Here is a 25,607-nt window from a genome sequence, read left to right as displayed (position 1 = left end):
CCAGAGGAGAACTGGCCCCCGACTGAGCCTGGGTTCTCCCAAGGTTTTTTTTTCTCCATTAGGTCACCTGATGGAGTTTTAGGACACCATTAGGTCACTTGATGAAGTTTTTCGGTTCCTTGCCACTGTTGCCTTTGGCTTGCTCAGTTGGGGATATTTTGGGGATATTTAATTTAATTTTATCAATCAATAAATTCCTCTTGAAACAAACTTTGTTGTATTATTTTAATTTAATACTGTGAAGCTGCTTTGATACAATCTGTATTGTGAAAAGCGCTATACAAATAAACTTGACTTGACTTGACACTGAAGACTGGAGTAATGATGCTGAAAATTCAGAGTTGAAATCATTTACAATTTTACCACATTTTGTTTAACTCCCCAGCTTACTAAAACGCTCTAAAAATGCTTTGCTAAGTTATGAAAACATTATTTCTGAATGTTCTCTTAAAGTTCAAAATATAATTTTTTTTAAAAATATTTTTTTTTTCTCGGTAATACGCACATCTAGGGAAGTAGGGACCATTCAATTGCAAACATTATGAAAATAATGACTTTTGAATGTTCTCTAACCCTAACCTAACAAGTGGTGCCATTTTAAAAAATGTTAGACGAAATATTTTTTGTTAATGCAATTTTATGTTGATGTTTATGATAACGCTTAGCCAGCTACAGAGAAACTGGCGGCCCGGCGACAGACAAGTGACCAATCCTGAGCGGCGATGTCACTACATGCATTACAGGAAATAAAACCGTAGCAGTTCCTTATTGTTCGTCCTGACAGTGTGAAAAGCGTGTTTTGAGAGAAGCTTGCCAGAGTGTCAGCCAGAGGTCAGAGAACGCTCCCTGTTTCCTGATTTTAGTCTTTTCCCATTCATCCATATTTGTTTGCCTGTTGCTTAGACAACCCAACACTTTTTGACTTTCTCAGTTTGTGTAAATTCACTTGAGGTTCAGAGTATTTATTTTCTCCCACAATATTTCCACACGTGTCTAGTACAATTATGTGGTTTTGTTTTATTAATACAGTGCATACTTTTTTCTCGATTTACCCCGGAAAATGGAAGTGAAATGTGACAACATGCCCCATAGGAATACATACATTGTAATATGACAGCTTAAAATGTTATCTGATCTAAAAAATATATATATATACAAGACAAACTAAAATATTTTCTCAAGAAAATGCAATTATTCACTTTTTTATATAAAATAATGGCATTTTTTAAATAATTTAAAATAAACATTTTTTTTTGAGTTTGACAACAAACACACCACAAAACACAGCTATACAGCACAGTTCAAAACATAATAATAATTCATAATTTCTGAACATTGACTCTCAGTCTTTATTCACCTTTTTCTCATGGTTTCTCAATAGAATTCATAAAAGTATAGAGTAGAATATCATAGTTTTAATAGGGCCTCATTGTAACGCAGTGTGACAACATGCCCCGCCTGCACAACTGGGATTTAAACACGGCTGGTTAGATCAGCATTAAAGAACTATATCAACTGTTAAGGCGAGACACGGCAGGCAAAAGCATCGTTTTTTTTTTACTGGTCAATTTTGAGATTTTGGGATATTTGTCTTCAATAACATGTCTTCTTTCAGACTTGTGGTGAAAAAAAGCACGAAATACACATTTAGGTCTTTATTTTACTACACTTTGTCTGTTTGCGTCTGTAGATTTCTCATAAATTCAACAAAAGTTGTTGTTCTTAATCCTCCCGCTGCTCCACGATCTCTGTCTGCTCCCTGTCATCACACACACCGTTAGAAAGCTCTCTCTCTCCTGTACAATGCTGTCGGATCCAAATATGGTAATTTCCTTTTTAGCAGCAACCAATCGTGAAAGTAAAAGGGCTGAATGCACAATCTCATTGGCTGATATAAATCTTTAAAGCCCGTTTTCTCAAAATGACCTTTCTCTCATTCTCTAAGTCCGATATCTCCACTTCAGTAGCACCTCTATACACCAAACTTTCCAGTCTTGTACCTAGTTATATTATGAAGACATTTACAGAGGGATTTGTAAATATATTATTCCTAGCCTGATTTATATAACATTTTATTCCAAAAAACATGGCGAAAATCATTTTTTTAAGGCTATTGATAGTATATTCTGATTTACAGGATAACAAAAGTAGATATCCATAAATCCCTCTGTAATTGTTTTCCCATCTAATATGTGAACACAATGAAAAAATAATTTATCCAAAACTCAGATTTCGTTTTTTAAAATATATGCAAAATAGCGCATATTTAGAATCAGAATCAGAATCAGAAAGAGCTTTATTGCCAAGTGTGCTTGCACCCACAAGGAATTTTTCTTGGTACTGAAGCTTCCAGTGCACATATACAAATACAAATACAACAAGAAACATAGTAATACAAATTCCAAGAATAAAATATATAAAAAAATTAAATAAAATAAAATAGTATAAAAAGTAAAAAAAAGGGGTCACAGTTGGGTTTAGTCTGAATAAACATTTACAGATTATGAACATATTTACAGTATTTTGAGAAGTATGAATAATATAAATATAAATATCACCTGAGTTAGAGAATATTACACTAGACAGTGGGAGTCTAGTGCATGTTACAGATTATGAACATATTTACAGTATTTTGAGTAGTATGAATAATATAAATATAAATATCACCTGAGTTAAGAGAATATTGCACTAGACAGTGGGAGTATTGCACTTGCAGGCATATGTCTTGGGGGGCATGTTAAGTGTTCAGAAGGGAAATGGCCTGTGGAAAGAAACTGTTCCTGTGCCTGGATGTTCTTGTGGCCAGTGATCTGTGTCGCCGTCCTGACGGTAACAGTTCAAACAGGGGGTGACCAGGGTGAGTGGAGTCTGTGATGATTTTACCTGCTCTCTTCCTCACTCTGGAAGAGTACAGGTCCTTGGGGGTTGGCAGGGGGGCACCAATAATCCTCTCTGCTGTCCGGACTGTCCGTTGTAGTCTCCTGATGTCCGATTTGGTAGCTGAACCAAACCAGACAGTGATGGAAGTGCTTAAAACAGACTCAATGACGGCTGAGTAGAACTGGATCAGCAGCTCCTGTGGCAGATTGAACTTCTTCAGCTGGCGAAGGAAGTACAGTCTCTGCTGGGCCTTTTTCACAATGGAGTCAATGTGATTTGCCCACTTCAGGTCCTGAGAGATGGTAGAGCCCAGGAACCTGAATGACTCCACTGCTTCCACAGTGCTGTTCATGATGGTGAGAGGGGGGAGTGCTGGGGATTTTCTCCTGAAATCCACAATCATCTCCACTGTTTTGAGCGTGTTCAGCTCAAGGTTGTTATAGCTGCACCAGACAGCCAGCTGTTCAACCCCCAGTCTGTAAGCAGACTCGTCACCATTTTGGATGAGACCGATGACGGTGGTGTCGTCTGCAAATTTCAGGAGCTTGACAGAGGGGTCTTTAAAGCCCTAAATCTAAATTTAAACCTAAATCTAATATTTAATTAGATATTGCCTAATTTGCATATTTAAACATTAAATTACAGAAAACTTGTGATACATTTTTTTCTCATCTTAATGTAGGTAATCAACTGGGATAGTTTCATGGTGATATCTGCTAGTTAAAAATGTTACCCTATTCACCTGTAGTGTCTCGCCTTAAATAACAGATATAGGATTAAAATAATATCAAATTTGTCTAATTTTAAATAAACACAAAAAATATAGATGGAAAAAACTTCAGAAAGAAATATACATTTGATATGGTTAAATAAATGTTCAGTGGTATCTTCCAAAGATTTTTAAATTTTGGCGCAATTTCTTCTCTATGCAAGACCCTGGACCTCAAAACCAGTCATAAGGGTACATTTGTTTTTAAATTGAGATTTATATGTCACCTGAAAGCTGAATAAATAAAAATGTGTTAGGATAGGACAATATTTGGTCGAGATACAACTATTAAAAAAAAATCTGGAATCTGAGGATGCAAAAAAATAAAACATTGAGAAAATCACCTTTTAAAGTTGTTCATTTATGTTCATGATTGTGCTGCATTCACTCACACAAATACATGTTTGATATATTTATGGTAGGAAATGTACAAAATATCTTCATGGAACATGATCTTTACTTAATATCCTAATGATTTTTGGCATAAAAGAAAAATCTATAATTTTGACCCATACAATGTATAGCCACAGATATACCCGTGCGACTCGTGACTGGTGACGTGATCCAGGGTCACACACAGTGTAGATATGGCAACTATAGTAAATACACTTAGTTTCGTCACCATGTGTGTTACAATGAGCCCCGTACGCGTGTCCCAGTTTACCCCGCAGCGTCCGGTGTTGAGGTGCAGTGTGTCATCGGGCCAGGAGAAGCCAGTGTGTATGTGTTTGTCCTCCACATGTGAGTGTGTGACAGCGGGAACTGGGTCAGGAACAAAAGACCCGCTCGTCCTTCAGTGATATGGAGAAACCTGGGGGGAAAATGAAAATGAGAAATGAAAGCATAATGGGATCGGGCTGGGGTTCCTGTCTATCACACGTGTGTGTGTGTTAAACTGCTGTCGTGAAGACCTCACACGTAAGCACAGACACCCACGTCCTGCTCACAAACCAATACTATAATTTGCCACCTTTGTGCGTAAGAAAAAAGAAAGTGGAAAGCAGAACGTAGGTGGTTTTCAGGGAAGACGCAATCATTGACGCCGCGTCTGATTGTGGGTTTCATTATAAATATGCGGCCCGTGCCGAACATCAGCAGAGAAATCAGCAAGAGCGTTATAACACATGCAGACGGGGGTTTTCCAATGAAATCCGTGAGTAAAATGTCAAATCTGAGTGTGGAACTGCTTTGGAAATCTGTGTTAAAGTAAAATGCACGTTTCTGGTTTATTTGTGAATGATTCATCAGTGCAAGATCTTTCTAAAAGGGACAGAAATCAAATCTTTCATCAAAATGTAAAACTTCTGAAATTATTAATAGCTGGTGTCTTGTAGGCCAGGTGGGCTTTGGATGAAGTTGTGGATGAAATGTGAATTGTGCTCGTCTTTTCTTCCCTATTGTGACGTATATCGGAGTTAAACGAGCAAAAGTGGGGCGGAGCTTAATTTCGTCTGTGGCGGAAATGATTGGATAATTGGTTCGTAATCATTTGCTGATTATAGGGAGCGGATGCTGGAGGAAAGTGTTCTCTTGATGTTTTTTGTTAATATTAATACTATTATGCGCTGCTTTTGAACACTTTTGCTGTGGCACGCTGTGTTTTAATGTTAATTAAATGATGATAATAGCAGAACTCATGGTCTGAGAAAATATTTTCATGCAAATAATGTTCAATAATGCACAATATCTGCTCAATATCTGCACAATAATCACAATAAAGGCATATCTGTTTCAATTAAAAATATAAAGCAATTAAAAATACTATTTGGCTAGTGGAAAAGATTGAGAAACACTTTCTCTGAAATGTATTTTCTACTATTTGATTTATTTATTCAAACACAAGGCAAGGATCGGCTACTAAATGATTTTTTTAGCAATGTAATGTGACGGCACATCCATATCTCATATTTTCTTAATACTGTTAAACATGGTATCACGTGGATGAATATGCATATGCAAATTATATGCAGATGAGGATCTGCATAGTAAAACGAGGCGTTGTAAACGCATGTGCGCACAATCGTCCGCTAACTGGGATTTATAAAGGGAATTTTGCGCAGGTTCTGGCGTACGCACGGTTTTATAAGTCTGAATATTAAAAATATATTTATATTTTTGGCTTTCGGGCGCACGTACACTTTTAGTAAGGATCCTACGCAGAGTTTTATAACTGTGCGCCTCGTTTGTATTCTTTGACAAAGATTGTTTTAGTAACTCAGTAGCCTATGTGTTTTTAATAATGTTTAAATGGTGTAATATTTGTGAATTTGATTATGTAGCGACTTATCGATTTTCTTGCGAGTGCCGTCAAGATTACTCTCTGGTGCTGTGAGACTCCGCCCATGCGCTGTTCTGATTGGCTGACTCCACCCACACACTGTTCTGGTTGGCTGACTCCGCCCACATGCTTTTCTGATTGGCTTACTCCTCCCACACGCTGTTCTGATTGGCTGAATCCGCCCACATGCTGTTCTAATTGTCTGACTCCGCCCACACGCTGTTCTGATTGGCTGAATCCGCCCACATGCTGTTCTAATTGTCTGACTCCGCCCACACGCTGTTCTGATTGTCTGACTCCGCCCACACGCTGTTCTGATTGGCTGACTCCGCCCACACGCTGTTCTGATTGGCTGTGGGCTTTGATTGATTTTGACGCATCTCGCAGTCACGTCTAGTGTGGACAGACAAATTATTTGTCGCTGGAATCTTATCGCGTCGCGTCGCGTCTGGTTAGGACACGGTGTAAGTGTTAGTAATGTTAGATCAAACCTCTAGCATTAACATTAAGTTCAGTGTGAGCTTCATCCTGCAGATCTGAATGATTCCTCACATCACGTGTCTTCTCCACAGAGTCCGATCAGCAGAACAGGACTGGAGAAATGGACTAGTCAGATTTATCCAGAGCCCGAGACGGCATCAGAGGAAGTGCACATGTTTGACTTGGATTGCTTTCTGTCGGACATCTCAGACACACTGTTCACCATGACCCAGAAACCCAGTCCCTGGATGGGAGAACGCCAAAACAGTGAGTCCATAACGGGATACAGTGTTTCCCCTAGGATTAATCCCCCGAAACTATAGTGTCGTGGAGCGGGCGGGTTACAGATACGTGGTGTAAAATTTTTAGTAATCAAAAATCATGTCTAATTAATTGAAATCATGAAACTTTTATTATAAACAATTATTAAACTTATACAATATTTTTTTTTTAAATCAGTTACACTTTATTTTAAGGTGTCGTTGTTACAGTGTAATTATATATTTAAGTACTGAGTAATATTAAGCAACTACATGTACTTACTATAGGGTTAGGGTAGTATCAGGGTTTGGTTGCATGTTAGTTGCATGTAATTATGCATGATTTACTGTTATTACTATAGTAAGTACATGTAACATAATATGTAACAAGGACACTGTAATATAAAGTGTTCCCATATATTCAATTAAATGTTTTTGTTTGTTTTTTTCACACAAATTCTGTGTTTTTTTTTCTGGTAATCAAGTGAAGACATACAACATTAATTACATTTATTTTAATCATATGAAATTAAACAAACTTTTTCATCAAACAACGTGCTTCACAATGAGCTTTACTGTTAAAATTAAAACATGGAAGACATTTTTTTATTCTTCCTTAAATTAAGTTTTGATCATATAATTATTAGTGTTAGTATTATTATTACATTGAGACGTATCTGAATTCTACTGTATAACAGTAATATATTTCTGTCAAGTTAAACCGAACTTTTATTTTGACGGGTTGCCGTAAAGACATTTGAGTTTCTGTGTTTATGGGCGATAGTTCTTCTCAAATGTTCACGAAGTGACTTTCAGAGCGGATCTAGAGTCTGGAGATGAAGTTCATGCATTCGTGTCCTCATATCAGCAGAAAAACAGCTCGAGTGTGTGTGTGTGTGTGTGTGTGTGTGGTAAATGAAATCCTCCACTGAGCACATATGCTTTTTATGCTCATTTTTAGAATTCGTGCACATCTTGGTGTTTTTTTTTATGTGATTTCCCCAAAATATCAATGCTTAAAAATAGGTGCATGGAAACAGAGCTATTGCGCAATTGTGAAAGTTTTATGGACTGTTTTTTTTGTTTTTTTTGCCTGATATTGAGTCTGCATTCATTATAAAAGCGATGTGCTATTTCTTCTAAATCTCCTTTTGTTTTCCACAGAAGAAAGTAAGTTGTACAGGTTTGAAATGACATGTTGTTAAATTAAATTATGACCACATTTTTTATTATTCAGTCAGAATTGCGTCATATAAACTCGCAATTTCGAGAAAAAAAAAAAAAAAAAAAAAAAATGTAATTAAAGGGAGATATAAAGTCGCAATTGCGTGTTATAACGTCAGAATTGTGAGATATAAACATGCAAGTCTTTTTTTCCTTAGAATTGGACTTTATAACACGCAACTGCAAGTTTATATCTTGCAATTCTGATTTTATAACATGCAATTGCGACTTTATCATGCAATTCTGACTTTATATCTCGCAATTGTGAGAAATAAAGTTAGAATTGGACTTTAGATATAAACTCTCAATTGTGAGATAAAAAGTTAAAAGATAAAAAGCAATTATATTTTAAAATGTTTTATTCTGTGGCGGAAACAAACTTCCACGGCTTCGTGAATCTCAGTAACATTGGAAGTTTGAACAGTTCCCTTGACTGAACAAATTCATTTTGTTCTTCACTGTATCTTGTATATATATATATATATATCACAATATCGCAACATGTGTCTATTTCAGTGGTATGTAATGTTTGCCCTTCCTCAATGTGATTTAATTTAGGATTTAGTCACATGAGTTTATAAAATGCATTCAGGAAGGACACCACACCCGCCTAAAACAAGGAACTTTATAAGAATAAATGCACAAACTCCTTCAAACAGAGCAGTGTTTTACACACACACACACACACACACACACACTCACACACACACACACTCTTACAGTAAGTTTCTCTCCTGTCGTCTCAGTTTACACCAGTAACGCAGACATGATCCAGCCTGGTTTGACACCACTACAGCCCAGCTTGGATGACCTGATGGACATACCAGGTGAGTTTAATGAACATCATATATCAGCCTTTATTATACTGGCATTGCTCAGCTTTATAACTCTAACTTAATTGTTTTATATGGCGTGTGCCGCTCTGCACCCGTGTCCTGGGGCCTTAGACGCACACGAGGAATAGGAAAATCCAGTCGTAGAATGCTAATAAGAAATAACATTTAAATTAAATATAGCCATTAATATAATTAAATATTTTTTTTTTTAAATCTATAATTTTTCAGTATTATCAATATATTAATTCATATTCATGAACAATATGGTTTTTGAATGTTAATGAAAAATATAAATGAAATAGAATATATAATTTAAATCAATTAAATACTATTTATAATATAATAGTTATTTTATAATATATTTTTTTAATATACATTTTTTCATTAATATTCATAAATATATACAAGTAAATGTAATATTTATGAACAAATCGTTGTATTTGTTAATAAGAAATATAATTAAATATCAACTGAATACATTAACTCATATAATTAAATATATATATATATATATATATATATACTGTAAATATTTCTTATCATATAATATAATAATGTCATAATACAGTATATATCATATCATATTTTTTAATAATCTTTAATATTAATGAATTAATTCATATTTATAAACATATAAATAATGTAATTAAATAACTCAATTAAGAAAATTCAATCATTGTTCAATATTAGTAAATTGATTGATATTTATGAACAATATGTTTTATCTGTAATTTGAATGTAAATAAGAAATAAAAATTAAATATCAACTAAATACATTAACTCATATAATTAAATATATATATTTTTTATATTAATTTATTAATATGTATAAACATATACAAATAATGTAATTAAATAACTCAATCATTGTTCAATATTAGTAAATTGATTAATATTTATGAACAATACGTTTTATCTGTAATTTGAATGTTTATAAGAAATTTTAACTGAATATAGTGACTCGTATAATTGAATATATCATATAATATAAATGTAAAAAAAAAAATTTCATATTAATTCAGTGATTAATATGAACATGTATAATAAATAAAGGGAGATGGTGATGGAAAAATATTTGAATGCTTTTGCATTTCCACCAAGAAACTTTGCGTTGACTCACAAAATGTTGTTCTTTGCGAGCGAACACAACGTTTGCACTAGACAATAATTGTGACAATAATTGTAAAAAGACAACAACAAAAAATCACATCTTTTTTCCTTCACCATATCCCTTCAGGGTAGTAAACAAATTAACATAATTTGCATTAATTAGAAATCCTTAAGAATGGTACAAAATAAATAGGTGATAAATTTACTGTTTACTTGTAGATTCTTTGTTTCCAAGTAGCGCTGATGACGACTATTGGATAAGTTCCTCATTGACAGGGTCATTTAGAGGTGAAAGAGTCAATGGCTGAAGAGTGGAAGTAGTGAAGGAGTGACAGCATGTGATCAGCCCTGCGATGAGTTTACTTTAGCACAACTGCATCATTCACTCATTCATGGACCAATATATCCTGTCTCAGTGTAAAGAATACTCTACACTTCACCATAGGGCAAGAATACTCTACACTTTACCATAGGGCAAGAATACTCTACACTTTACCATAGGGCAAGAATACTCTACACTTTACCATAGGGCAAGAATACTCTACACTTTACCATAGGGCAAGAATACTCTACACTTTACCATAGGGCAAGAATACTCTACACTTTACCATAGGGCAAGAATACTCTACACTTCACCATAGGGCAAGAATACTCTACACTTCACCATAGGGCAAGAGTACTCTACACTTTACCATAGGGCAAGAATACTCTACACTTCACCATAGGGCAAGAATACTCTACACTTTACCATAGGGCAAGAATACTCTACACTTCACCATAGGGCAAGAATACTCTACACTTTACCATAGGGCAAGAATACTCTACACTTCACCATAGGGCAAGAATACTCTACACTTCACCATAGGGCAAGAGTACTCTACACTTCACCATAGGGCAAGAATACTCTACACTTCACCATAGGGCAAGAATACTCTACACTTCACCATAGGGCAAGAATACTCTACACTTTACCATAGGGCAAGAATACTCTACACTTTACCATAGGGCAAGAATACTCTACACTTCACCATAGGGCAAGAATACTCTACACTTCACCATAGGGCAAGAATACTCTACACTTCACCATAGGGCAAGAATACTCTACACTTCACCATAGGGCAAGAATACTCTACACTTTACCATAGGGCAAGAATACTCTACACTTCACCATAGGGCAAGAGTACTCTACACTTTACCATAGGGCAAGAATACTCTACACTTCACCATAGGGCAAGAATACTCTACACTTTACCATAGGGCAAGAATACTCTACACTTCACCATAGGGCAAGAATACTCTACACTTTACCATAGGGCAAGAATACTCTACACTTTACCATAGGGCAAGAATACTCTACACTTTACCATAGGGCAAGAATACTCTACACTTTACCATAGGGCAAGAATACTCTACACTTCACCATAGGGCAAGAATACTCTACACTTCACCATAGGGCAAGAGTACTCTACACTTTACCATAGGGCAAGAATACTCTACACTTCACCATAGGGCAAGAATACTCTACACTTCACCATAGGGCAAGAATACTCTACACTTCACCATAGGGCAAGAATACTCTACACTTCACCATAGGGCAAGAATACTCTACACTTTACCATAGGGCAAGAATACTCTACACTTTACCATAGGGCAAGAGTACTCTACACTTTACCATAGGGCAAGAATACTCTACACTTCACCATAGGGCAAGAATACTCTACACTTCACCATAGGGCAAGAATACTCTACACTTCACCATAGGGCAAGAATACTCTACACTTCACCATAGGGCAAGAATACTCTACACTTTACCATAGGGCAAGAATACTCTACACTTCACCATAGGGCAAGAATACTCTACACTTTACCATAGGGCTGAGCAATATGGACAGAATACAAGATTCTTTGCGATTTTAATTGCAATTTTGGCAAATATATTTACTTTTAATGCAGTGTTTCAGTGTTCAAAAACAAAATCATCAGCGTTCTGGTTGGGCAACATCTTTTGCACACTGACGAGAATGTTAAATAATGACTTTAAATTGCAGCTTTTTGTGATTTTAGAAATTGGCATGTACTCATATGGCAATTTTATTGGGATTGTGACATTGCACAGCCCTAATGTGCAGTCAAAGACAGTTGCTCAAAATAAACGTGTGGATCAGGATCACTGATCTGGGATCAGTTGCATAGCTATTTTGTTTGGACTGCGTCTTAAGGACAAGTAATACTAGTAGGACTAATCAGTCTTACTTTTTGGTAAAAAATTAGACCAATCTATATTTTTATGTAACTGACTTTAAAAAAAAAAGTCCCTTTGTGGTGAAAATCCAGCTTTTAATGTTGTTTATGTGTCTATGTGGGGTTTTTAATATGCTTTAATACACAAACCATGTGTAAATTCATAAGTCGACACCATTGCTGAGTATTTTCTCCTTAAAACTGCAGTGAACCAAAGACAGTCTCAAACACACGCTTTGAAATCGCTGGTGTTTCTGACGTCACAAACTACCTTGTAACCAATCAGATCAACGTGTGATCGTCAACCAGTGGATCTCTGAGCTGAGTGAGTGAGTGGAGGCGGGGCTCATTTGCATATTCATAGAACCACGCATATTAAATGAGGCAAGGGTGTCTGGTTACAGTCAAGATATTTTAAGGCATGAAGGGTTTTTTTTTTCAAGGAAAAAACTTTTAAATATGTAATTTTGGTGATCAAAGATGAGTTTTAGGGATAAAATGATTGAGGAGTGTGTGAATGCGTGTGTGTGTGCGTGTGTGTGCGTGTGTGAGTGTGTGTGTGAGTGTGTCATTATCGTGATGTATTGTAATACCGTATGTGTCTAATACTCGATAATGTCAGCTTCCATCGTAATTATGATATCATCGTAGACGCACGTCACCTACTAGCAGATATCCGGATGTGTTCTGGATCAAGGCCTCTGGAGTGGACTTCAGCAGGTGTGTGTGTGTGTGTGTGTGTGTGTGTGTGTGTGTGTGTGTGTGAGAGACTGTCATGTTCCTGGCAGTGTCTGCTGTGGTCAGCTGGCAGGACTCCGTCACGAGGACATGCTGGCGGTCCGTCACACTCATTCTGGTACTGCCAGGTTCCTCACAGATGTCAACACACACTCCACTGGATCTGAGTGAAGACTGGTTGTTGCAGTGTGCATGTGACCCGCTTATTAAACGGCCGAATGAAGCCCACATCATCCGAGGTGGAACATACCTTTCCTAGCAGGCATTATGATTGGTCGCATGTGGGTTTGGCAGGTCTAGGGCAATAGTTTAGAGACTGTGAGAGAATAAACCGTGTTGCATGGACACTTGCTTGCAGTGGAGACAGAGTAGAAGCTTCTTATGGTGTTTAATGTGTCGCTTCATTAGAAATCATTTCAAAACCATTTTCAGGTGGATATTTCTGAAGAAAATGTGAGTCATGCTTGCGATTTGTTTTGTGTTTTAGCTCAATAGCCCTAAGTATATGCAAAGGTAGTAGTGATGCTTGTTTTATAAGACTGTTTTATTATTATAAAAGTAGCAAGACTGTCATAATCACTTGTTAACAAACAAGTATTCACTACTTCACTGAGCTCATTGTTTCTGCATTAAATTATTACATTTTTAAAATGATTACCTTTTTCGCTAACTGTGATTTTGTATATGTACATTTCTGAAATCCATAACTTAGACATTTACCTCTGATAACTGATCACTGTAAATTGTAATGTGGCATTTTCTGTAAAGCTGCTTTGAAATTATGTGTACTGTGAAAAGCGAAAAATGAATGTGAATTGATTGAAGATTCCTAAAACTTTTGAAGATTCCTAAAATGTCCGAATTAACCTTATTCTCATTGCTTTGCAGATATCTTCATGAGTTTGCGCGGGCCGGCGCCGGAGCACGTGGGTTATTCAGACTGCAGCTTCTTCGAGAGTTCGTCCAGCGGGGCGTTTCAGTCGACTCCTTCCTCTGCGATCGCCAGTCAGATGATACACACCGGGTCTCTGCTAACACAGGTGACACACTGATTCACAGTTAAAACAACACTAGTTAGTGGTCTTGTGAAAAACCACTTATGTCACTACATTTTTTTTTTTATTCTCATACGCTCTCTCATTTTTCATATTCCAGAGTTTTACTTTTGAACCTACAAATGACTCTTGTGAACACTGATTAATAATATTATATATATATATACATACATACATACATACATACATATTTTTTTTTATATCTTACATTTTTAAATTTTATGTATTTTATTTTTACGATTTTAATGTTGAAATGTGTACCACTCTTTTAACCATGCTAATTATTATATAGTATTATATTAATTATATTATATTAACATGGTTATAAGCATAGTATACATTTCAACATTAAAATATATAAAATAAAATAAAAATCAATATTTTATTAATAATTAAATAAAAAATATACATTAAGAATTAAATTAAATGATTATAAATATATTATATTTAATATTTATTTATTTAAGCATTTTGCTGTTGAAATGTGTACCATGCTTTACATTTTTTTAATTGAATTAATTTTCCCAAATGTATAAGACAAACTTTTTTCAAATAATTTCTCTTTTGTTTGTTGTAGTTTTTTGCCTCCTCTCCCAGCTGGAAATGTATTATACCAACGTGGTTATAAGCATTGTATACATTTCATACATAGTATACAAAAAAACTAAAATAATAAATTAAATAAAAAAAATTGAAATAAAAAAATAATTATATTATATTTAATATGTATGTAAGTGATCATTAATTAATTAATTGATTGATTGATTGATTGATTGATTGATTGATTGATTGATTGATTAATTAATTAATTTGTTTATTGAAACATTTTGATTTTGAAATGTGAATTTTTAAAACTGAATTAATTTTCCCAAATTTATAAGGCACAAACTTTGTCAAATAATTTAATTTTTGTTTGTTTTCATCTGTAGCCTCCTCTCTCAGCTGGAAACTTATCCCAGCCCTCCTCATCTATAAACCTGCCTGGACCCAGTTATCCTCGCCAGACCCTAAACCCTGACATGACCTTCAACCCCAGTGCTGAACCCTCAGATCCCAAGTTCAAAGGTCACACAGCAGAATACATCAGTGACTTCCATCCCTCTCTGAACCTGTCGTCCGGCATGACCCCGTACACTCAGCAGACGTCGTTCAACACTGAGATCGCTCAGGAAAACCCTTACCCGGCAACCTGTCTCAGACACAGATATTCCTCCAGCCAATCAGAGACCACGTCCACGGTTATCACACACACCGGCTCTGCCATGAGCGCGATCCCATCGGACACCCAGCATGGACACGGATACTCCAGTGTTGCTGAGATGTTTCCATCTTCCACCTGCATGTCTTTGAGTTACGAGCCCATACACGTGTCTCAGCCCTCGGGCGCTCTCTCTCACTGCTTCTCTGTGCCGCAGCAAGTGGGCGTGGCTTCCGGCAGGGGGAAGCACAAACACAAGACTGGAGGAGCCCCATTGGTTCCCATGGCGATGACCTCATCCATAGCCCCGCCCACTCAGACGAGCTGCCTGGCCAATCTGCTCTCTTCCAGATCTCACGAGCGTATGTAGATGTTTGATTCATTTCCTACTTGGCCTTATTCAATTTGATTTTAGTGAGAATCTGAACGTTTAAAAGAATTTAACATGTTCAAAACAATTGAAGATCATTTTAAGCAGTGTTGCTATTAACTAAAACTGAAACTTTAAAAAAAATATTTCTGTTCATTGTATTAAAGCTGAAAAAAAAAGGATTTTTAATGTTTTTAATATAAGTCTCATATATATATAATCAATGACAATTTATTTATTTGAATATATTTTAAAATGTAATTTATTCCTGTGATCAAAGCTGAATGTTCAGCATCATTACTCCAGTCTTCAGTGTCACATGATCCTTCACAAATCATTCTAATATGATGATTTGCTGCTTAAGAAACATTTATTATAATTATCAATGTTGAAAACAGTTATGTAAAATTTTTTCAGGATTCTTTGATGAATAGAAAGTTCAAACAGAACTTTTTTCCATTTGGAAATAAAAGAAATCAATACTTTTCTTCATTAAGGATGCATTAAATTGATCAAAAGTGACAGTAAAGACATTTATAATGTTACAAAATATGATATTTCAAATAAATGCTGTTCTTTTGAACTTTCTGCTCATCAAAGAATCCTGAAAAGACAATGCATCACGGTTTCCACACAAATATGAAGCAGCACAACTGTTTTCAACATTGATAATTATAATAAATGTTTCTTAAGCAGCAAATCATCATATTAGAATGATTTGTGAAGGATCATGTGACACTGAAGACTGGAGTAATGATGCTGAAAATTCAGCTTTGATCACAGGAATAAATTACACTTTACTATATATTCACATAGAAAACAATTATATTAAATTGTCATAATATTTAACAGTATTACTGTTTTTTTATTGTATTTTTAATCAAATAAATGCAGTTTTCGTGAGCAGAAGAGACTTCTTTTAAAAACATAAAAACGGCAGTATACATGTACTAAAATAAAAAAAACTTTATATCTCCAGGAAAAACATCATTGAGTTTTGATGCTCCTTCAACGGGATTAAAAGGCCACAGACCAACATCACCCATCTCTCCGGTAAGATCCTGAACAAAACCTTTACAGCACACTGTAAAACAAGTGATAATAATACAAGTACACTGACAGAGAGACTGGAGTAATGATGCAAAAAATTCAGCTTTGATCACAGGAATATATTTACATTTTAAAATGTATTCAGTATTCTTAAATTGTTAGAATATTTCACAATATTGCTGTTTTTACTGTTTTTTTTTGTCAAATAAATGCAGCCTTGGTGAGCAGAAGAGTCTTTAAAAATCTAAAAAAGATTACTCTTTTCTTGTAACTCATACTGAAAACTCAAGTACACTCAAAGAAATCACTTTCCTTTGAATATTGAACATTCAAAGTATACAACATAAATAATAAATAACCAAAAACATGATGTCATCCAGATAACTCTTCATATCTTGGATGATAAGAATGCATTTTCTTCTTCTTCTCCATAACAGCCAAAAAGCAGCAGTCGTGGAGGATCCCAGATTTCCCACAATCCCCCCTGGTCCTCTCCTGCCATCGCTCCTCTGTCACCGTTACACATGTCAGGCCACAGCGGCACCTCGCAGGGACACACCATTTCATCTCTGCTCGCGCAACAAACACCTCTTCTCATCCCCAAAACAGAGAAACTCTCCCCGGTTCAAATGCACACGAGTGACAGGACCAGTTTAACAGGTGTGTTGATATGTGTGGGTTTTAATGCATCCCGTCACACAGTTTCAGTATATTTACAATCATATAATATCACAGATAATAACTCAAGCATTGTGTTTTATTTTCAAAAGTAAGAAAAAGTCAGTGGCTGAAATAAGCTTCCATAGAAATGTCTTGTGTATTTTAGTTACTTTTTCAGGAAACATAAAAATAACATTTTTTTTTTTTATTTTTTTTTTAGCAAAACACTTTGTTAACACTATGGGCCCTATCTTACACCCGGCGCAATGCAGCGTCAAGCGCGATGCAAGTGTGTTTTGCTAGTTTCAGCCCAACGCAGTTTTCATTTTCACGCCCTGCGCCACATTGTTTAAATAGCAAATGCATTTTCGCCCATTTGTATGCTGGTCTGAGAGCGAAGTGTGTTCTGGTGCATTGTTGGAGCATTGCTATTTTGAGGCAACAGAAATAGACTGAGACATTGACCGACTGAAACCTGGTCTAAAGTCAGTGGTGCAATATTTATTTTGTTGTTAATAAATAGACAAAAACCCTTTAGAACCGGCTGTGTCATCGCCGACACATACCAGCAAGCTGTATTCATTTTACCGTAACTCTTCAACCGTTTGCACTATCAAAACCATTCAAATTGCCCCTGACAGTCGACAACATGCGCTTTTCGGCAATATACGGCTTATTACGGTAATTTCATGCTTTCCGTCAGCAAATGACAGCAGCTTTCTGGCAGAGCGGGAAGGAAGGATTTGAACAGAGAGATACGAAGCGCGGCAGGTTAGAGTGTTTTGGATTGCATTAAATAATAAAAGAAACGAACAAATACATGGCGAAAGAAGTGTTAGACAGCAGAAGAGGGGATTGGGATGATTTTTAATGAAACTTGGGAGGCGGATGGCCGTTACTCTTTCCCGTATCTAAGCATGTAGTGAGTGCGTGTGTATGTGTGCGTGCCTATGAATGCGTGCATTTGTACAGTATGTGTGTGTGTATGAAAAAAAGTGTCCTAAATGAAAACTGTGCAACCCAATGTCACAAAATAGACTTGTATATATGTATTATAGTTCATTTTTCAACTTTAAAGTGTTAGTTTCTTTCGTTCATGATTTTTCCAGTTTTTTCAAAATAAAAATCAGTAAATTTATTCTCGTTTTTTTTATTTTTGTCTATTTAAATTCTATTTACAAACTCACCACACACAATAATGGTCAATAACTGTAATTTGTTGAAAGCTTATCTTTTTCTGAAAAAGATGACACCTTGCACATGAAGATAGCACATTGTTTTAGAATTTTACAGTCAAAAAATCAAATTATGTGAAAAACACCTATTTTAGCTTCAGGTTCTAAAGGGTTAATGAGCGCGTTAGTAATGTGCACCTATAGGCGGGTCCATAGCGTGCGTACACTCTGCTTATTAAACACACAGGGACACACAGCACCACACAAACATGACAAATATTCAAAATAAAAGGATGTTCTGCTAGCGCACTTTTACCTCGTGCACGAGCAGATCCGTTTGTGCTCTGAGACGCGTTCATTCTTTCCACTATCAAATCCCGTCATATAAATAGCGAATCCGCCATGGCGCGAGCACAACTGGCATTTAAAGGGAATGGGAGATGAGACTCACCCAAAACTCACCCATTACTCATTAAGAGAATAGGGACAACCCTTTTAAACCATGCGCCGGGAGCGCCGACCATTTTTCCCACCGTTAACCCTCTGGGGTCTAAGGTGTTTTTGGGGTCCTTGAGATGTTCTGACATGCCCTGACATTTGTGCTTTTTTCAGTTGCTTATAAACATATAAATGGCAAAGGTGTAATTACACTCTATTTAGCACAAACAGGGCTATCATAATATGTGAGCAACATGTATGTACATGTTTGTATTTTTGAGAAAATAATGTTTATGCATGGTTATTGAAAAAACTAAAAACTAAAGTTTCTGAAATAAGGCCACAAAACACATACTAAATATGTGTCAATAAGACTTCTGAATAATGCATTTTGTCGCCTAGAGTTTTTTCTTCAAAATGATCTGAAAATCATCCTGCCTAATCATTCACATAACACAATACATTGATTTACATTTTGCAAGACACTTTCTGTTTGGAAAGGCCATATGCGAGTGGGCGTCAACGATCATGCATATTTAGTGGTTCACACTCGAGGAGACAATGGGGCCCGCATACTTAATGAGCCATTCATTCAGGTGTGTCACTGAGCCACAAGAAAGAATGCAAGAGCAATATGTATATATATATATATATATATATATATATATATATATATATATATATATATATATATATATATATATATATATATATATATATATATATATTCTACCAAATTGGTTCACAGTTGGAAGCATCTCATTTTATTTTTCCATGTCTAGTAATTGTGCTGTATTTTCAGTTTTGGAATATGTATCCTCTCCCCAAATTTGTTACTAATAAAACACAATAAAAATGATTTAAAGAAAAGTTTACATCTACCTTGTAAATATATTTTTTTTTATTAAAAAGGTTACAATTACAACAACAATTCAAGTGCAATCTTTCTTTGTAAAAACTAAAGTATACATTTTATCATACATATTTCAAAGTTAAGGATTCATTACTTTGAGTATAGCCTAGGCTACATTGGAACAAACACATAATAACATATTATTTGATTATTTTATTTTTGACAAAACATACTATATTTAACATATGAGCAAAAATTGGCAAACAAAAGCTTATTTGAGGTGGCAAATATTTTACAGTAAAAATGTATAATCTATCCAAAACTAGTCAACGAAATGTTGTCTTTCATATGTCTGTAACATAGGTCTTTCGTTTATATAAGAAATATAAATGTTAATTTGCAGTTTAATACGTTGCTTATACAAATACATTTTATTTCAACATATTTCAGTCGATTTTTACTCATCTCAGTATAGTTTGCTAAAAGCGGATCATTCATTCACACACAGAAACGCGATTCAAATTTAAACAGTCTTTTTGCGAGCGCGCATCTCTGCCATTCATTCATTCACACACAGAAACGCGATTCACTTGAGAATGAAAAAAACTTACTACAGTATTCTCAGGATCCGTTGCTCCTCGAAATACCAGCACTTCTGAGGTACATTTTCCATTATTCCTCACAGCGCCGCGAGACAGTGTAAACAAGTACAATGATCTGAATAAACTTGATGTGTTTTCTCGAGCTGATATGTGGGCGTTCACAGTTTGCACGGATGCCTCAGTCATTTGCGTTTGAATAGCGCGCGCTCTCCGTGGGCGGAGTCACATTAAAAATAATGAGCTGAGATGAGAACGACTGACATCTCTCTCTTATCATACAAATTACATAAACTGAGAATATTAGTTTTTTATAAAAATTACTTCATTTAAAAGAAGAGAATTCAAGCTTCATGCCTGTGTGTCTGTAATCCTGTTTGACTGAGTATTCGCTGAGTTACAGTTCATTTTCGTTTCAGAATTGACTTCACTGACAGAGAGAAAGCAGAACTCACATCATGTTTATTTTTCTTTATTTGGCGAAAAGCACAACACTTTGTTTTTATTATGAGTATACACAAAAAAAATACACACTTAACAGGATCGATTGATGTATAACACAAGCATATAAGATAAAAATGTATATTATTATTTTATTTATTTTTTTGCACTGATAAGGAAAAAAACAAGCCTATCGCGCCGGCGCGATAGCGACCTCAGGGGGTTAAACTAGCAAAAGTGTATTCGGACACGACCTCAGTGAACTTGCACCCTGCGCTTTAGATCGTTAAAATAGGGCTCTATAAGTAATCCTCAAGGAACATATTAAAATAATACAAAAAATCCATGTCATGAAAAAAAATCCTTTAATTGCAACGTTTTATCTCAAAATTCGGAATTGTGAGTTTGTATCTTAGATAATAAAAAAATGGTGAAATTGTGAGAAATAGACTCAGAATTGCAAGGGGGAAAAGTTGTCTTCTTAAATTTGTTGAAATTTCTTAAGTTTGGCTGAAATAAGCTTCCATTGAAATGTCTTGTGTATTTTAGTTACTTTTTCAGGAAACATGGGGCAGACGTCACCTACGAATCCGCCGGAGAAAAACCCAGAGGAGTTTCCTGGAAAAGCCAAGATGGAGTCCACAAGAGTAAAGTCACAAATCCACCCGCTGTGCATGTTTGCTTTATAACCGTGCGGTTCATGTTGTGTCGCTCATGCCGTGTTGTTTTACAGACAGACACGCGACGGATCACACACATTTCTGCCGAGCAGAAGAGACGGTTCAACATCAAGCTCGGCTTTGACACGCTTCACAGTCTGGTGACCACTCTCAGTTCACAGCCGAGTATAAAGGTAACACTCATGTCAGTGACTACTAGGGCCGGGATGACACGCCTATCTCCCGATTCGATACTATCACGATACTTGGGTGCCGATATGATATGTACTGCGATTTTCTTTTTATTAAGAATTGCCATTCTACAAGTATTGTGATTCGATATTGCAATTTGTTTAACACTAGACCATCGGGAAAAGTTAAATCATACACTTATACAGACTGTATGTGAGTCATATTTACAAAAACAAATCATCACATCTTTTTTTGACTTTTATTTCAGAAGCATCATACAATACTACATAAATAGAATAAATTATTTTCTAGAATAAATGACTCAATAACAAATACATTTTTTAACAGTCACTTGTCGCCACTTAGTGTACATGTATGTTTAATAATGTTTAAATGGTGTAATATTTGTGAATTTGATTATGTAGTGACTTATCCATTTTCTTGCGAGTGCCGTCAAGATTACTCTCTGGTGCTGCGAGACTCCGCCCACACGCTGTTCTGATTGGCTGACTCCGCCCACACGCTGTTCTGATTGGCTGACTCCGCCCACACGCTGTTCTGATTGGCTGTGGGCTTTGATTGATTTTGACGCATCTCGCAGTCGCGTCTAGTGTGGACAGACAAATTATTTGTCGCTGGAATCTTATCGCGTCGCGTCTGGTTAGGACACGTTGTTAGTGTTAGTAATATGATCAAACCTCTAGCATTAACATTAAGTTCAGTGTGAGCTTCATCCTGCACACATATTTTTTATATCACCTCATAACTTTACGCTGCTGTCACTTTAAGACCTGACGCACTGATCCAATATACTGTTACACATGCATTTCCTTTCTCAGCTGTTTACATTCAGTTAAAACTACAAATTATTTGTCACTGGAATCTTATGGCATCGCGTCTGGTTAGGACAGGGTGTAACGCTCGTACTCTCGTTCCCACTGGTCTCAGATCAGTAAGGCCACCACACTGCAGAAGACAGCGGAGTACATCAGTAAGATGCAGCAGGAGAGAGCTCAGCTCCACGAGGAGGCTCAGAGACTGAGAGACGAGATCCTGGTGCTCAACTCGGCCATCAAGTGAGTGAGCTTCGGCTGCGTTACCATCTGACCTCAACATTCATGTGTGATGGTGATTGTTAGGGATGCACCGATATGAAAAATCTGGCCGGTACGATAATCTTTATATTTGAAAGCCCATAACCGATATATTGGCCGATAAATCTGGATCCAATTTTTGTTTGTAATTTTTGAGAGCCTGATTGCAAAAACAAAAGTCTCACCATTAAAATCCATGTCCCAAACACACAATTATAATGTTCTGATTATAATTTAATGTAGCCGATATGACAGACATTTTTCCTTTTTTGAAGTGATTTCCAATCATATTTTCAAGAAATTCAAAAATAATCCATCATTTATCATAAAAATGAACATGTATCGGCCGATACTGATATGTGGCCGATATATCGTACATCCCTAATGATTGTATCTGAACTGTTTGTATGTAGTGTGTGTCAGCAGCAGCTTCCGGCCACAGGCGTCCCAATCACACGACAGCGATTCGACCACATGAGAGAGAAGTTCAGAGAGTACGTGAGGGCTCAAACGCTGCAGAACTGGAAGTTCTGGATTGTATCCTTCAAAGCTTACATCCTACAGTCTTCCTAATCTGAAACAAAGACTAGGGATAGTTCACCCCTAAATAAACATTTACTCTTCCACCACATGCCTTCCCCGAACTATATGACTTTCTTTCTTCAGATAAACACAAACGAATCATGACGGTAATCCAAACGACACCAGTCAATGTCTTCTGAAGTGAAACAATAGGTGTATGTACGAAAAATACTCATATTTTTAGCTTTTTAACTGGTCTACTGTCACACAAGCAAGAGGAATTGATTATTTTCCTAAAAATGTTTATCTGAAGAAAGAAAGTCATAGGAGAGCAAATGATGAGAAGTTTAACTATCCCTTTAAGGCTAAGACACCCAGGGTGAATAGGGTAAACATATTAAAGGGGTGATGAACTGAGAAAAATGTTGACATATAAGAGATCATCATCATACTATAAGAATATCCTGTAAGTTTCAGAACTGAAAACTTCCTTGTTAGTCCAATAAAAGCTTTTGACACCAGGCACAACGAACGACAGGTTTTTCAAAGTGGAGATCTATGAGATCAAAGGGTATCAAACCCCGCCTCCGCAGAAGAAGATCAACGCCTACTTCAACACCGCCTGTTTAGCCCCGCCCACCGATTCGCCCATTACATGAAACTCACTATAATATGCAAAACTGTTATCCAATCATAGCAGTGGGCGTTTACTTCCAAGTCTTCAATGCGGCACGCCCATAAAAACCGAACATTTCAGGAGCTAGACTCAAAACCAGGGTAGAAAATAGCCTATTACTTATTCATTTTGATGTTTTTGAATGTAAAAACCAAGCGAACGTCATAAGTTGACCTCAGACAATAATATAAAAAAAATTAAAAAGCCAGTTCATAACCCCTTTAACTAATAGATATCAATAATCTTCCCGAGTTGATGGACAGTGCTGGGCAGATTACTTACAAATTGAAGTCGTTACTGATTCCAATTTACTACTTTTTACAACAATCAAAACAAAACACTTACTAAAAAAGATTAAAACATATTTTATTTGTTTACCTGCATGTCATGTGACCGTTAACCGACATCAGAGATTAGTTAGTTTTATTATTCTTTATTATTATTGGTTTAATTTTATTATTGACCTAACTTGTTATTTTATAATCTCAGGGGATACTTCAAATAAATATATAAGGTCAAAGAGGTTCAGCTGACCAAAAAATTGTGAGAATAACATGTAATCAATAAAAAAGTAACTGTAGTCTGATTACGAGTATTTTAAACGTGATATATAATCTAATTACAAGTACTTCATTTGTTGGAATCTTATTACGTAATCCAGATTACATGTAATCATTTACTACCCAGCAACTGTTGATTGATTACATTAAGAATTACTAACATTTTGTATATTAAAAGATTTATGAAATGTTACAAATGAGGCATTATCTAAATTAAATGTGCACACATTTGCATACATTTACAGAACAGAAATCGGATAAAGCCATGTTCAAAATTCTTCATTTTGTTGACATAATATTAAAGTTTTATTTTTATTTTTATCACTCCATCAATCAGAAAATACTGTCAACATCTAGAAAAAAAAAATTCAGCATGTTTCTAGGAATGTTATATAAAGCAAGTGATATATATATATATATATAAACAAACACCTCTGTAGATATGAATAAAACTGTAAAGTTTGGTGTGTGTAAAATTGCAAAAGTGGAGATTTCTGATTGAAACTCACCATTTTTAAAGATATGCATTGAAATTGAAATCTACAGATGCAAATGATAAAGTGTATTAAATAAACACTTAAATGTGTGTTTTCTCTAGTCTAAAGCAACACTTTTGGAAAAGCCCAAAATCTCAAAATTGACCAGTTGCATGAAAAAACAATGTTTTTGCCTGTAGTGTCTCGCCTTGAGGATCCAAAACATCTGTTCTGGTCCTATTAGCAGGATTAACTGATATTTTCCTGAACTGAAGCCGTTCCCGTAGTTCAGCATCATCATCGAGCCGCTGTTCGAGTCGTTTAACGGTATGGTGTCCACAGCGAGTGTTGATGATCTGTGTCGCAGCACTCTCTCCTGGCTGGACCAGCACTGCTCTCTGCCCGCGCTCAGACCCAGTGAGTGACCTCTACACCTCTCTACCTGTTCACCCTCAGACCTCACAATCATTGCAATTGACCCTTCGCAAGGAGTTTGATTGACAGGCGATCTGACCAATCATAATCCGCCAAATCCGCCATTTTTGTCCGACAAAGCAGGGAGGAGAGTTGAGGATTTGAACTTGAAAAATGGAATGTACTGACGTCTTTCCGCGGTTAAAACAACATTCCTTCTGATGTTCATTCATGTTTATTTGATGCTATAGACCAGGGATGTCCAATCCTGCTCCTGGAGGGCCACTGTCCTGCAGAGTTTAGCTCCAACCCCAATTAAACACACCTGAACCAGATAATCAAGGTCTTACTAGGCATTC

The 25,607-nt window shown here is 36.0% G+C and overlaps 2 protein-coding genes across 3 annotated transcripts in view; one reads left to right on the top strand and one right to left on the bottom strand.

Annotated features, from left to right (window-relative positions):
- The window catches only part of rpain (RPA interacting protein), a 159,980-nt gene that overhangs the window by 22,110 nt on the left and 112,263 nt on the right, over positions 1-25,607 (bottom strand). The gene's annotated exons all lie outside the window — the stretch shown is intronic.
- Positions 1-25,607, top strand: part of mlxipl (MLX interacting protein like) — a 45,712-nt gene that overhangs the window by 14,558 nt on the left and 5,547 nt on the right. Inside the window, exons 6-16 of one of the 2 annotated variants that reach the window (XR_014206335.1) lie at positions 6,500-6,674; positions 8,638-8,718; positions 13,705-13,856; positions 14,801-15,431; positions 16,419-16,492; positions 16,927-17,149; positions 21,205-21,302; positions 21,389-21,508; positions 22,455-22,582; positions 23,014-23,137; positions 25,127-25,251. Coding sequence is in view for 1 of the 2 variants with exons in the window: in XM_082171217.1 (XP_082027343.1) it covers positions 6,500-6,674; positions 8,638-8,718; positions 13,705-13,856; positions 14,801-15,431; positions 16,419-16,492; positions 16,927-17,149; positions 21,205-21,302; positions 21,389-21,508; positions 22,455-22,582; positions 23,014-23,137; positions 25,122-25,251 (1,936 nt within the window). In the remaining variant the exon portion in view is untranslated. Of the gene's footprint in view, positions 1-6,499; positions 6,675-8,637; positions 8,719-13,704; positions 13,857-14,800; positions 15,432-16,418; positions 16,493-16,926; positions 17,150-21,204; positions 21,303-21,388; positions 21,509-22,454; positions 22,583-23,013; positions 23,138-25,121; positions 25,252-25,607 lie in introns of both variants that reach the window. The other variant, XM_082171217.1, reaches the window with a different exon arrangement.

This window comes from Leuciscus leuciscus, assembly GCF_965113295.1.
Source record: "Leuciscus leuciscus genome assembly, chromosome: 5".
Taxonomy (NCBI): domain Eukaryota; kingdom Metazoa; phylum Chordata; class Actinopteri; order Cypriniformes; family Leuciscidae; genus Leuciscus; species Leuciscus leuciscus.
The sequence above is the reverse complement of the archived record's forward strand: the minus strand, read 5'-3'. Positions and strand labels throughout refer to the sequence as shown.